This window comes from Chiloscyllium punctatum, chromosome 49 (assembly GCF_047496795.1).
Source record: "Chiloscyllium punctatum isolate Juve2018m chromosome 49, sChiPun1.3, whole genome shotgun sequence".
NCBI classification, from domain to species: Eukaryota; Metazoa; Chordata; class Chondrichthyes; order Orectolobiformes; family Hemiscylliidae; genus Chiloscyllium; species Chiloscyllium punctatum.
The window spans coordinates 26,277,937-26,293,445 of NC_092787.1; the positions used below are offsets into that span (position 1 = coordinate 26,277,937).

At 42.3% G+C, this 15,509-nt stretch overlaps 1 protein-coding gene across 3 annotated transcripts in view; it reads left to right on the forward strand.

Annotated features, from left to right (window-relative positions):
• The window catches only part of abl1 (c-abl oncogene 1, non-receptor tyrosine kinase), a 187,400-nt gene that overhangs the window by 61,310 nt on the left and 110,581 nt on the right, over positions 1-15,509 (forward strand). The window contains exon 1 of one of the 3 annotated variants that reach the window (XM_072565966.1): positions 1,299-1,388. The exons of 1 other annotated variant lie outside the window; for it this stretch is intronic. In XM_072565966.1, coding sequence (XP_072422067.1) covers positions 1,379-1,388 — 10 coding nt within the window. In that variant the 5' untranslated portion in view covers positions 1,299-1,378. Of the gene's footprint in view, positions 1-1,298; positions 1,389-12,539; positions 13,055-15,509 lie in introns of those variants that run through there. One more of the 3 variants, XM_072565965.1, reaches the window with a different exon arrangement.

The window sequence follows — 15,509 nt, forward strand, 5'->3', positions numbered from 1 at the left end:
CATGTTGGTTTCCCTTGTGTGTGAGGGTCTGGCACCAGAGAGCATGATTTGAGGGAAATGGTTACCTGTTAAAGACAAAGATGAGATGGAATTTCCTTTGTGATGTTCTGTGAAATTCTTTATCACTGTATTCTAATTGCTGAAAGGCTTAACAGACAATCAATGTTCCAATGTATAATTTCAGTTACATCACACTGTAAATTTTTGCTATAAATTCTGTGTTACGAACGAGCCCTCCACTATCACCTGATGAAGGAGCGTCGCTCCGAAAGCTAATGTGCTTCCAATTAAACCTGTTGGACTATAACCTGGTGTTGTGTGATTTTTAACTTTCTACACCCCAGTCCAACACCGATATCTCCAAATTATTGGAGAGGGGCTGTTAAAGCTGTGACCTTTATTATATTCAAGGCTGTGATAGATTTTTAATCAGGCGAATCAAGGATTGTAGGGAAAAGGCAGCAAAATGCAGTTGAGAATGATCAGATCAGCCATTGGTGTCATTTGAATGTAGAGGAGACTCGCTGAGCTGAATTACCTACTCTGCTCCGATATCTTATGGTCGTGTGTGAATAACATGTTGGCCGAGCTAGTCAAAATTCTTGAAGAATTGGAAGATGATGCTAACTTGGTTTGGTTACATAACCGTGGTTATTGTTTGTAGCAAATATGAACCTCTCCTCCTCCCAGTTCGGCTTCCCTTTGTTAATAAAAGTATAACTCTATTCTCCCTCTTTCAATGTTGACCATGGCTGAGAGATCAAAGCAAAAGGATGATGAGAACATTAGAGATATAGAGATGTACAGCGCAGAAACAGATCCTTCATTCCAACTCGTTCATGCTGATCGGATATCCTAAATTAATCTAGTCCTGTTTGCCAGCACTTAGCCTATATCCCTTTTAAACCCTTCCTGTTCATATACCCATCCAGATGCCTTTTAAATGTTGTAATTGTACCAGCCTCCACTACTTTCTCTAATAGCTCATTCCATGCATGCACCATCTTCTACCTGAAAATATTGCCCCTTAAGTCCCTTTTTAAATCTTTTCCCTCTCAGCTTAAACCTATGTCCTCTAGTATTGGACTGTCCTATGTCTGTATGGCCTTTTAATCAAGTGAGAAGTTGCACAGTTCCTTAAATACGTTAACAGAGACAAATCTCGAGCATGGGGAATAGGATGTCTCCATCCGCCCAGTTAAATGTCTTGCTTGCATGATTAATAAGGTGGTGTTTCAGTGTCCCAGCAGTGTTGCTCTGTGAACAATAGCTGTGTGGTATTGTGGGCTGTATGGACTGTTTGCCCCTTGTATAAAACTCATTGATACATTCATTGCTGCTTGAAATATCTGCTATCCTTTTTCACGCCATATGCAGAATGTTGGGAGGTAAGTGCTGATTTTTGTAATGTTGAACAAATTAGTTTGAGAGCTTTAAAGTTGAGCCCTTGGACACCAGTCTCCAAAGCTGTATACTGATAACTTAGGTTGTGGAGGGGTGGAGAATTGTTTTGTGTGCTGAGGATACACTGATGCTTACACTTTATTTCATGTTCGGTGTTCATGAGAATTTATGCCATTTCGTGCCATCTTATTTCAGACTCTGTGCTTTTGTGAATACATTTAATATTGTTTGCAAAAGGTATACTTAAGACTATCTGGAGGCCTAGATGATACCTGCAATTCTTGTAATAAACTCTATAATACCAATTAGAGAGACATGCGTTTTGTATGCATCACAAAGCACTGAATGCATTGCCTTGTGAAATGACTTTGGGTTTGTTTGGGATCACGTTGCAGCTGTCGCTGTTCCCAGCTAGCTGCTGCAATAAGATTCCTTTGTGCCTCATCCCCGTTTTGCAGGTTAGTGAAAAGACCTTCCAAATAAGGCTGTACTTTCTCCAGCTCTCACATCAGCTCCTGCGACAATTCCCCACCCCCCACCCCCACCTCAGTATGAGGCCCTCAGTACCAGCCCCTGGTCTCCCGAAGCCTCCATGAATCCCCAGTCCATATGTGCCCCTGTGCAATCCCTGCATGTTGTTCTTGCAGGCTGTCACCCCTCGTCTCCTGTCCACACTCCCTTCCCTCCCCCCTCCTGAATTTGGCACTTAAAACTGCATCTGACTTCTTGGTTGACTGCAGTTTTTGGTTCTGGTTTTTGTCAAGACGGTTAGTGAATGTCAGGCATTGGTAATCGAGCAACTGTATTTAACTTGGCAACAGAAATGTTCCTCAGAACTCATCAAAAATTCATCCCTTAAGTGGTCACAGAATTCCACTAAAGCAGGCGATCATTATTTTTCAGTTTACCCTCCCCCACGAAAGCCTCTTGTACATTGATGGTCTTTTTATGTTTTCAAGAAATTTACTGTATACTTTTCCTCCTGTCTCCTGCCTTAATCAGGAACCACGTGCACTTACTGGAAGTATGCCAATTGATTGTGACATCAATCAGCATTCAGTACTGGTTGTAGCTGTGCTGCCATTTTGAAGCCTTGTGCTCCTGTCGACCTCTCTTCTTAACTTTACACAGCTGATCACGTGAGACAGTGTGAAGGACACTTGCACCACCAGCACCACCCCACATTCCCACCAGTGCTATTTAAAGTGAGAGTAACTAATTACAGTTTAGTTGCTAATTGATTTCTCTTTGCAGTTATTACGATCCAACTCTTTACTGTTTTTATAGTTGTTTTGAGGTTTGGAAATCCGTAGAGTGGTGTCGCTGGTGCTAAAGGACATTTTTGTTTGCTTCAAGACTTCTGCGCAAAACAGTGGCTTTTGGCCATTGGTGGAATAATAAAGCTTCCACTTGTTATAGGACATGCCTGAGGGACTAAGCAGAGGTTACATGGAACAGGAGCTGCTGCTAGAAGAGGGAGAAAGGCCCCGCAGCAGGGCGCCATATCCGCCCCAGGGTATTAAGGGAGAAATTCTCCTGCCTAAACTTCAGCAACAATCACTTCTTGGAAAGTCTGCACTTAACCAAGAAGATTTGTCACCTAAGTCTGCTAGAACTGTTGTGACCATGTCTCCAACCTCTGAGCAAACAAGGATATGGTTCACAACATCTAGCTTCTTCCAGACTGATGGTTCACAGTATCATCAATGTCTTGTAATTTTCAATCACATTAGGGACGTCACTGTGACGTTTTATTTAAAAATAAAGGGACAGCTTCATTTCATTCTGTTCTATCTTGTCAGAGAAATATGAGCATTTAAACATTTCCCCGTAATGCCATTTGAGAGCATGTGTGCACTGTTCTGCGTGTGCTGCATATCAATTCTGCAATGTAGTTGAACCAAAACTATTCAATTTCCTCATTCTGCAGCTGATATGTGACCATGCATAATGTACCGTGTGGGACAAACCCTGGCAGCAGTTGAAATGCCTTTACTTTACCTTGACAAATCCAAGGCAGCTACTGGACGACTTTGTGCTGATGGCATGGCTTAGATTGTTAACCCATGCACAGGTGTGCCATGCGCACAATGAAATCCATGTTCCCTTATGAGATGTGATAGAGCAGACTGTGGGTGCACTAAAGCAGTGATCTTTCTGCAATACTCAGCTGAATAGGCCTCAGTATTTCTAGTTGCATGCTACATAAATTAGTGATCACGAGGGCTCAGTCCTTGTCAAAAGAGAAGGAGAGGAAACATAAAGAGGAGGACAAAGGAAAAGGATACCCAAGACAGCTTCTCATGCTTGGATTATAAGTAAAGAACTTACTTGCGTATGATACCACTAAACACAATCCCTGTTTCCCATTCATCAACAGGGTCGCACTCCTTAACTTCTTGTTATCATAGAACATCGTATTGGCATCTTGGTTACAATGCAAACATAAAAGCCAACCTAAAATGAGCTCTACAAACCAAATTTATAAATAATATCATGCCACACAACAGGACAAAAGTTGTCTAATCACCTAATGTGTACTTCTTAATATGTGTCTTGCTTGTGCCTTTACCTGTCCTATTCTCCTGTGCAGTGCAATCCCAGTGGCTGTGGCGTGGCTGGAGGTAGGTTACTGACCAGGAAGAGACAGGAGGCCTCGAAGGATGACCTTGGGCAGTTCTGGGACTAGAAGGTCTGGCTTTGGATTCCACGACTTTGGCATGGATTGCCGCAATGTCAGAGATGGTAGCAAACTCCATGGAACCACTGGCTTGCCTGCTGGACAGTGCCTGGGCAATCCAAGTAATCTGAAGGCCAGTGGCACCCTACAAATCGTATTGGCAGAAGTCAGAACATGCAGGGCTGCAAACTGGCAATTCATGTCATTACAGGAAGGGTTTAAAGGGAAATGGGCCAAGAGCTGGCGAATGGGACTGGATTAATTTTTGATATCTGGTCAGCATTGACGAGTTGGACCAAAGGTCTGTTTCCGCGCTGTACATCTCTGACTCCAATCTGGGGTTCGGGTGCAGCAAACTGATTTTTATGGAAATGACATTACAGTCTTCAGAAGCTGCATCATTGTTGGGGGCCACAAGTGTATTGAAGAGTTGATCAATATTTCCATTCCAGAAGGAATGGTCTCCAAATTCTGTATAAATCACTGTGCTAAGTTGGAATCTGATACCTCCATTCTACCTAATATTGGCCATCACCCTCATCCCAAGCATTTAAATATATACAGCCACTATCCTTTGCCTGCCTCACTGAATTTCTCATTTTGAGTCTTCAGGAGCAGGACATGGACTGCCTGTCTTTTCCTTGCCCGTGCATTGGCAACAGTGCAGTTGTATACCCTGAGTATCTCCATGTGCAGAGCCCACCTCAATCTTAACTTTTGTGCTGTCAGATTCTGAGGTGGTGGATGAGTGTACGAATCGGACAGTGCATCATTATCATTGTCTTCTTTGCCTTCTCTGCAGCCTGCTCAAGTCACACCTTTTGAGTATTTGAAAGAAAAAAGACGTAGATAAGCTTGTGCAGTGTGGGAAGTACACGAGTATGCCACCAGCAGCTCGTAGGGTGGAAGAGGTTGCAGGTTGAGGAGGAAGTGAGAGGAAGATTCAGGTGGAGGATATTTTTTTTTCAGTGGATTGAGACCAGTCACTGCCCTCAGTTAATAATGGCCCTTCAGATACTAGCCAGCACCATCTCTGCCATACCGGTTAGAATGTGCAAACAGGCCTCCCCATTTCCGGTTTATTCCCGATACCTCTGGTTGTCAGCCACCTTATGCTCATGAGAGAAAAAATATGACTGTGTGCCATGGAATGCATATTGAGTGATGTCATTGCTTTTCTTGAATTGTGTCTGCAGTCATGTGTGAGGGTTGGAGTCAAGTGTGTGAAGGTGAGGAGAAGCACAGGAGCATTAGATGTGAGTCCTGATTGATGGGGTGTGTTAGTAGGTGAGAGGGGGTTTAGTGAATTTTGATTGGTATTTTGTAGTGGGACAGTTGCTGGAACATGGCATTTGAAGATGCATGTACCTTGACCACTTGTTTCAGATCATTAAACATCACATGACACTTCATGCAGGTGCTTGTGGCTCTGATCTAGTCATTAACCTCTGCAGTTATCTGCTCCCAGTTCCTTTTTGGTCTTGGCAAAAGGGAGCCCCCTTACCCCTTCTTATGGATATGCCACACCTCCTTTGCGTCTCTTCCACTGACATTCAAGTGCAGCATTGGTAGACCTTGGTGCACACTCTTCAATGATAAATCACTGTTCTTTGTTGCATAGCTCTGTTTGTATATTAGCACCTTCAGTTACAGTGTACCTCCTCTTTAGGAATTGTAGGTTATCTTAAAGTCGTGTCAGCAGGTAATTTTGAAGCTTCCTGTTGATGCATACGCCCAATAAACAACACAGTTTGTGCTGGCTGTGCCCAGCAAGCATTGTATTGTGCAGGCACCCTGAAGATGGCATGCCACCTCCATGACATTTGAATCGATGTAGATAATCACTATCCTTTATATGTCATGGAGTCTAATTTGCATAGTTAACTTTATCAGGTGACCTGATGACAGCTCGCAAATTTTGCTATAGTGTAGGTATCTATGCAATCAGGTACTTTATTTTCCAGCATATACATGAGAGTCATCAGTGACATTCCTTGAATGTGTAAAAGCCGCTAGTTATTTCAAAAAATGGTTCATATTGTGTTTGGGAGTTGGTTGATGTCCTCTGTTCAGCTCAGGAGTCTTCCTGGAAGACTGGTTCAACCTTGTTCGTTTTATCAGTTGGATTTTTTTTTAAATCACTCTGTTTAAGTGTATTAGAACACAAACACTGTTGTCATCAACATTCTGTGGTGAAATCTGAAACTGGGACCTTTTGGCCCAGAAGTAGGGACATTGCTACTGTGTTGCAAGATAGAAATTTGCATTCAAGCCATGACCATTATTTGGGGATTCACCTGTTCTTGGCATATACAGAAAAGATTGAAACTGTGCTAGTTCGATTGCTATTATGTGGTATGTGATGGATTTCTTTAAGTAAAAGTTTCTCAGTGCGTAAAGACAAGGCTGCAGTTCTAACTTTCACCACTTGGCTGATTCCGAACAAATCCGACTGAGAAACTTTGGCAAAATTACTTCTCACATCAGAAGAGCTGTTAATTGAGGCTGTCTTCATGTTTTCACTTGATGCGTCAGCCATGCCTCAATAGGTGGCCCTTGTATCAGGGTTAGAAGGTGCGGTCCCATTTGAGAAACCTCAGCACAAACACTTCATTGTCACTCAAGTGCAACACCTGAGTATCACCCTGTTGGAGGTGCCAAACATTGGATGAAATGGTAAATTGAGATTCCAACTACACACTCAGGTATACGTAAAAGATTGTGACACTTTTATAAAAGAACAGGGAGGTTCTCCCTAATGCCTTCAATCAATTTTTTAAAAGTTCCAGATAATCTGATTGTAAGGTACGAGTTGCATGAATTTGCAGTTTGCAAATTGGCACCTGCATTTCCTATATTACAACAACAGCCACACTTTGGAAATACCTTAATTGGATGTGAAGACTTGGGACACCTTCAGTTTGTGAAAGCCATTATATAAATACAGATTGACAGATGTGTTCCCACTAGGTACTTTGTCCAAACCATAACGGTGACTGAAAGAGTCTTTTGTGGAACGTGGAAGCTTTTGTGGAATGATCCATTTCTAAGACAACCTTCATTCATTGAATCGAAGTAATCTCCACACATCAAGACTTCATCAAGTTACACTGGCAGACTTCTAGGGGATATTTAAGATTCTTTTTATTAAACCTAGTAGAGCAGCACATGCAAGGTGTTCAATATAAGCTTCCAGATTTCATAACATCACCTGAAGCCCTTTATTGTGTCATTGCCCTTTTAAACCAATTCGGTTGTCATCCTGATTTAATTGTAACATCAACGTAAAAGTGAAATACTGTGCATGCTGGAAGTCTGAAATAAAATACAGTGCTTGAAAACTTAAGATTTTGCAGCATCTGCGGAGAGAGAAATTGAGTAGTGTTTTGGGTTGATGAACTCTCATCTGTATTGCCTGTGATAACCTATTTGACCATGAGCTAAGATTACAAATTATGGCCCCACCATAGCTGTAGTTTAGATAATCTAGATTGCACTGCAGTGCAAGACTTAATGTATTTGCCATGGCTTGATTTGTAGCATTTGCCTCTGGGTTCAAATTTTGCTGCAAGGGTTTAGTACATTTTGGAAGAGCTAATGCAGGAAGGGAGTATATAGTAAACCCTTAGTAGGTGGCAGAATCTTTTGTTGCATTAACATACAGAGGGATCTAGGCATATAGGTCCACAATTCCCAGAAAATGGCAGCACAAGTTGATATGATGGCCAAGGTGTATAGCACATTCATTGGTCGGGGTATAGAGCTTAAGCATTGGTCTGTTGTGACCATATAGAACTGTAGTTAGGCCACGTTTGGAATATTGTGTACAGATTGGTTGCTATATGGAGGCTTTGGAGAGGGTGCAGAAATGCCTTGCCAGGATGTTGCCTGGATTGGAGTGTATTAACAGGAGGAGAGATTGAACAAACTCAATTTACTTTTGCTTGAACGTTAAAGGAGGAGGTGAACCTGATAGAAGTTTACAAAATTATGAGAGGCATGTATAGAATGGAGAGTAGGAGTTTTCTCCCCCGCTGTGGAAATGTCAGTTACTAAGGGATGTAGGTTTTAGGTAAAAGCGGATAAGTTTACAGGACTGGTGAGAGGCAAGTTTTGTTTTACATAGAGAATGGTAAGTGCCTGGAACGTGCTGCCAGAAGAGGTGGTGGAGGTGGATACAATAGCAGCGTTTAAAAGGCACCTTGACAGGTAAATGAATAGGCAGGGAATGGAGGGATATGGACTACACAGAGGCAAATGGTTTTTAGTTTAGCAAGGTATGTGTTGGCGCAGTCTTGGTGGGCTGAGCTGTACTGTTCATTGTACATAAATCAAGGCTGACAGTCCTGGACAGACAGAGGGAACACTGCATTCTTGGAAGTCTATCATCCTTTTGGATGAGACTTTAAACCTAGGTCCCAATTTACTCCTCAGGTGATGGCTGTTTTAAAGAACAGCAGAGGAGTTATCCCTGGTCTCCCGGCCAAAGTTAACCCTCTATCATCATCATCACAAACAATCTGTTTATTATCATATTGCAGTTTATAAAAATTAGTTGTTTATATGTTTGGCTGCCATGTTTCCTACATTACAACAGTGACTAAACTTCAAAAGTGTTTTATTGACTGTAAAGCACTTGAGACATCTGGTGGTTTTGAAAAGCTCAATGTGATTGTAAGTCTTTCTTTTTGAGGGAGTGCTTTATTGTTGTGGAACCTTAGTGTTTGCAGATTGATAACAATGTTTACCTCTGTAATAATAGTGTAGCCTCTGCTAATATTTAGCAGAAATAAGGAGACAGATGAAGGGCTTTAATGCTAGTGGTAACAGCATCGTACTTAAACAAAACATCTAACTCTTGATGGCTAAGTGCAAGCTTCCTGTTACTTAGATCATGGTTTCCTTATTTGGCTGAGTATGATCTGTTCCTAGTTGGGTAACTGGATGGAGTGAGGTGATCTACATTGTTACTGGCCATCTCAAGTTGTTTGAGTCATACTTCCTGCTGGCTGATTATGAAACGCATTGACAACTGGTGTCAAAGTTTCTCAGCGTTTACCATACTTCTCAATCAAAGCATGAAGCATGGTGGTGAGTGGTTTATAATGGGAAGGAAATAGGTAAACTGTTCCAAGTAAAAAAAATTCCTTAAAATGTATTTAAAATATTTAAACAAACTGCAGGTTTGAACTGATTCTGTAACATTATTGTCATAAGTATTAACACCAAATCTTTATAAAGAGATCTTGGTTTTATTTAAAGTTAACCCTGCCATTAAGCTAGCAGTGCATAAAATTTTGTGTAGCACGTTAAGTGTTCATTAATGATAACTTATAGGTTACACCTCCACGATAAATCTAGAATCATCATTGATTGTCAAATTCCCCAGTGTGTGGGGAAAATAGTGATCGCAAACATCACTAGATTTAAGGCATCTGTCTTATTGGCTCAGTTCAAGGGCAGTGCTTGCTGACCCACATAGGTAACTATTGGACAAGCACGTGGATGGCAGTAAATTGAGGGGTGTGTAGGTTAGGTTGATCTTAGATTCAGATAAATGCTCAGCACAATGTCACGGGCTGAAGGGCCTGTACTGTGCTGTACTGTTCTATGTTCTATGTAACATTTCTGGTTCAAACATCTAGATTCAGTTGACAGGAAGGCAAACGCAATATTAGCATTCATTTTGAGAAGGCTGGAGTACAAGAGTAAGGATGCACTGCTAAAGCTGCATAAGGCTCTGGTGAATCTGTGTTTGAAATGTGAGCAGTTCTGAGCCCTGTATCTAAGGAAGGATGTGCTGACTTTGGAGGGGGTCCAGAGGAGGTTTACAAGAGTGATCCTGGGGATGAAGGGTTTGTCGTATGAGGATTAGTTGAGGACTCTGGGTCTGTACTCAATAGGGTTTGGAAAGATGAGGGCGGATCTCATCGAAACTTAAAGAATAATGAGAGGCCTGGATACAGTAGTCTGGGAGATGATATTTCCACTAGTAGGAGAGACCAGGATTTGAGGGCACAGCCTCAAATTGAAGGAATGACCTTTTTAGAACTGAGATGAGGAGGAGTAATTTCTTCAGTGGGGGATGGTGAATCTGTGGAACTCGTTGCTGCAGAGGTCTGTGGAGGCCAAGTGATTGAGTGTATTTATGACAGGTCCTTGATGGGTAATGTTACAGGCAGAAGGCAGGAGAATGGGGTTAAGAAACATTTTGGCCATGATTGAATGGTGAAGCAGACTCAATGGGCCAAATGGACTAATTCTGCTCCGATATCTTGTATTCTGGTCTAAATATGTGTGTCTGAGTTAGTAAATTGCTGGTGTTGAAGGGAGGTTTAAATAATTGGCCTCTAGGCTTGGGGAACTGAGAAGTCAGCTAGATCTTGATGCTCTATCGCATATGTGATGGGCTTTGGATTAGAGTAGGAATCATTTTTAGCTATGATGCTACAGGACACTGGTATGAATCAGTTATTGTACAGGAGAGTATCTGATGACTACAGAAAATAAACAGTATTAAGGAATCTTTGTCTTCAGGGAAGTATTGAAGTAGATAGGACCAGGAGGATAACGTTGGCAGGATTAATCCACAATGAATTACGTGGTGGCTGAAATATCCATTAGCAAGATATTCAACTGTGGGAGCATCACATGTGGCCGATTCAGTATTATCCTCGAATTTACTTTCGAACCAGGGTGATTGGATGTCATCAAGACAGGATTTATTTTCTCTCCGCTTGAATCCAAGCATTCTTGTCAGCTGCAGCATTACAGAGTTGCCTTAGCGAAGATCAGCTAACTTCGGCAAGACCTATGATTGAAACAGGAGCTTCCTGTTTTGTAGGGCTGTATGCAAGATGTAACTACACAATAACATGTTTGAGAATCACTCGATTTAATAGGAAAATTCTACTTGGAAGGTACTGCTTATACGGCAGTATTATACAGCTGTTGCAACTTCTTTTCAGTCATTATCTGATTGAAAAAAATGTCCTGAAGGCTTTCCGTAACTGAATATTAGGAGAAAGTGAGGACTGCAGATGCTGGAGATCAGAGCTGTAAATGTGTTGCTGGAAAAACGCAGCAGGTCAGGCAGCGTCCAAGGAGCAGGAGAATCGACATTTCGGGCATAAGCCCTTGAAGAAGGCCCGAAATGTCGATTCTCCTGCTCCTTGGATGCTGCCTGACCTGCGCTTTTCATAACTGAATATTGTTTAGATCAAAATATTATGAAGGATTTGAATTAAGCAATAAAATTAACACTGGCAAGTTAGAATCCAGTATTGAAGTTACATCATTTTGAAGTGCATAGTTCCTTGAAAGTGCAGTCACAGGTAGCCAGGATGGTGAGGAAGATGTATAGCATGTTTTTCTTCATTGGTCAGAACATTGGGAATCAACATTGAGACATTATGTTGCAGCTGGACAGGATATTGATGAGACTGCTTTTAGAACATTGCGTGCAATTCTGGTTGTCTTTCTATAGGAAGGATATTGTTAAACATGAGAGGGTGCAGAAAAGAATGTTGCTGGACTGGAGGGCTTCAGTTATAGGGAGAGGCTGAATAGACTAGGGCATTTCTCCTTGGAGTGTTGGAGGCTCTATAAATCTTATAGAAATTTACATAATCATAAGGGGCCTGGATAGACTGAATAGTCAAGGTCTTTCTCCTTACGTGGCACAGTCTAAAACCAGAGGGCATAGATTTAGGGTGAGGGGGGAAAAGCTTTAAACAAGGTCTGAGTTTTTTCACAAAGGTTGATGCGTGTAGGGAAGTGATGGATCATAATTCTTTTACAAATCACCTTAAATCTCTCTCCTTTGGTTTACAGAATGGAAGAAGGCTACTTAATCCATCAAATTTGCACTAGCTCTTTTGAACAGCAGTTAGTTACACTCATTTCATGCCTCTGAATCTGTGTTCCTGCCATTTTTCTCCCAAGTATTTACAGTACTCATTCTCAATTTGAATGTTTCCATTAAATCTGTGTCAGCATCGGGCAGTGTACTCCAATCCAACCATTCCACGCTAATTAAGACGTTTATCCTTGTGTCAAACCTTTTTTGCCATTTTTTTTCCAAATTCATTCACGGTATTTGGTCATTGTTGACTGACCAGCATGTATTACCTATACCTAATTGCCCCTTGAACTGCTGCAGTCTGATTGGTATTGGGATATCTGCTCTACTGGCAGGGTGAGACCGATCATGAGAGAGATGCATTTGATGGGGAAAGTAGTCATTACCCTGATTTCCCCCCCCCCCCCTCTTATTCCAGAGTCAAGGTGTGGGGGTCCTTATGCTTCCTCCCTCCTGAGCTCTTTTTGCCAGAGAGCCCATGGAGGAGAAACACAAGAATGATCAGGCTGAGCTTTGACTGGCTTCTATTAAAGCCAGTGTGGGTGGCTCCGGTCTGCTGATGTCACCGATGGAAGCCAGGCAAGAGCTTCAAAGAGCTTCATTGTTGGATGTGGAACGTAAGCAAGTCTCCCAGTGCTGGGGGAGGGAGGAAGCTGTGTTCAGAGAGCTCAGGAAAAGCAGGCTCATATGTCTCGCACAGGCTCTCCACAGCTTCGAACAGCTAATTCTCCCCAAAAGTTAAGTTGGGTTTGAGTTACAGTTACGAAAAGAAAAATGGGTGCGGTACATGTTCGTTAAGTTTCACGTCCGACTGCAACTAACAAAAAAAAAGTTTTTGCGCTCTGCTAAATCAAATTGCTCACTTTACCGCTCCACCCCCTTTCTGCTTCTGGATGTGAATTCTGAAGGGGGGAGGGGGGGTTTGGAGTTGGAATTATTTTAACCAAACGAAAGAGACTACTTCTAAGCAAGAAGAGGAGGAAACCGGAAAAAAAAGGAATCACTTCGAATTGAAGTTAAACAAATGAAAATGCTGGAGATTTGCCGTAAGCTGGTGGGGTGTAAATCAAGGAAGACTCTGTCTGCTTCATCCAGCTGCTACCTGGAAGGTAAGGCTTGATGTGCCTTGGGAAAGGAGGCGAGTTGAGAAAGGCCTTGAAGGTGAATTCCTAGTTCTGGGGGGGAAAAAAAACCTTTGCAGAGGCCTCTTCTCCTGCGACTGCGGGAACGAGGGAGATAGCAGCCTGCGTAGGCACAGACGTAAACAGCGGAATTTTGGAGGACATTTTGCTCTTTGCCAGAGTTGCATGCTCTAATACTCGTGTTTCCACCCCCTACCCACGTTAAGATTTATTAATTAAAAGGGGTGCATTCAGCACATTGTGATTTTTTTTTTATCAATTACTCAACCCATTAGGAACAGGGCGAAAGTGAGGACTGCAGTTGCTGGAGATCAGAGTCCCAGAGTGTGTGGTGCTGGAAAAGCACAGCAGGTCAGGGCAGCCAGCATCCGAGGAGCAGGAGTGTCGACGTTTCGGGCAAAAGCCTGATGAAAGGCGTGCTTCTTAGGTACTGCCTGACCTGCTGTACTTTTCCAGTACCCCACGCTCGACATTAGGAACAGGATTTACATGTATTTAGAAAGGCAAGGACTGATTAGAGATAGTCAGCATGGTTGTGAGAGTGAGAAATCATGTCTCACAAACTTGATTGAGTTTTTTGAAGAAGTTACAAAGAGGATTGATGAGGGCAGAACAGTGGACGTGATCGATATGGGCTTCAGTAAGGCGTTTGACAAGGTTCCTCATGGGACACTGTTAGCAGGGTTAGATCTCATGGAATGCATGGAGAACTAGCCATTTGGATACAGAACTGGCTCAAAGGTAGAAGACAGAGGGTGGTGGTGGCGCATTGCTTTTCAGACTGGAGGACTGTCACCAGTGGAGTGCCAAAGGATCAGTACTGAGTTCACTGTTTTCCGTTGTTTATATAAATGATTTGGATGTGAGCTTAAGAGGTATAGTTAGTAAGTTTGGAGATGACAAGAAAATTGGAGGTGTAGTGGACAGTGAAGAAGGTTACCTCTTTACAATGGGATCTTAATCAAATGTAGGTAAAAACAATGACTGCAGATGCTGAAAACCAAATACTGGATTAGTGGTGCTGGAACAGCACAGCAGTTCAGGCAGCTTAATCAAATGGACCAGTGGGCTGAGGAGTGGGCGATGGAATTTAGAATGATGCGACGTGCTGTACTTTAGAAAAGTGAATCAGAGCAGGAGTTGTACACTTAACATTAAGGTCCTAGGGAGTGTTGCTGAACAAAGAGACCTTGGAGTGCAGGTTCATAGATCTTTTTGAAAGTGGAGTCGCAGGTAGATAGGATCGTGAAGAAGGCATTTGCTATGCTTTTCTTTATTGGTCAGGGCATTGAGTATACGAGTTGGTAGGTCATGTTGCGGCTGTACAGGGTATTGGTTTGGACACTTTTGGAGTGTTGTGTGTAATTCTGGTCTCCTTCCTATTGGAAGGATGTCGTGACAGTTGAAAGGATTCGAAAAAGATTTACAAGGCTGTTGCCAGGGTTGGAGGATTGAGCTATAAGGAGAGGCTGACTAGGCTAGGGCTGTTTTCCCTGGACTGTCAGAGGCTGAGGGATGACCTTATAGAGGTTTATAAAATCATGAGGGGCGTGGATAGGATAAATAGAAAAAGTCTTTTCCCTGGGGTGGTGGAGTCCAGAACTAGAAGGCTTAGGTTTAGGGTGAGAGGGGAAAGATATAAAAGGGACCCAAGCGGCAACCTTTTCACGGAGAGGGTGGTGCATGTATGGAATGAGCTGCCAGAGGAAGTGGTGGAGGCTGGTACAACTGTAACATGTTAAAAGGCATTTCGATGGGTACGTAATAGGAAGGGTTCAAAGGGATATGGGCTAAATGCTGACAAATGGGACTAGGTTAGGTTAGGATATCTGATCGGCGTGGACAAGTTGGACCGAAGGGTCTGTTTCCATGCTGTACACCTCTATGACTCTATGCCATCTTAAAATAGTTTTCATACTGTCAAAGTCAGCACTGGATAGAAAATGTTAGTGTGTCAGAGAAGCTTTGAAGCATGTTTCTGCATGGCAGTTTCTCCTATTGAGTTGTTTTTGCACATGAAAAATCTATTGACCTCTCAGACAACCTCACAAATGAGGCCATTGGATTTAAAATACAATTGAAATGTTCTGTAATAATTGGTTTCCAATTGCATAATAAATGTAGATGAGCAATTGTAGTCAACATAAAACACCAGTACAGTTCGTCCTGACGGAATGAATGTAGATCATAGAGCAAGTCTTTCATGTAACATGCTGGTTCCTTAACACGCTTTTTAGATTACACGGTGCACCAGAATGCACATGGTTTATTAGCAATGATTATGTTGGTTTACTTTTCTTTCTAGTAGATGTTCAGCACAAACGTGAACACATCTGAAACCCATCATCTAAATTATTTAGTTTCCACTAACTTGACCATTTGAATTTAATCAGAATTAGGTTCCTGGTTTCCAATTTTTTCC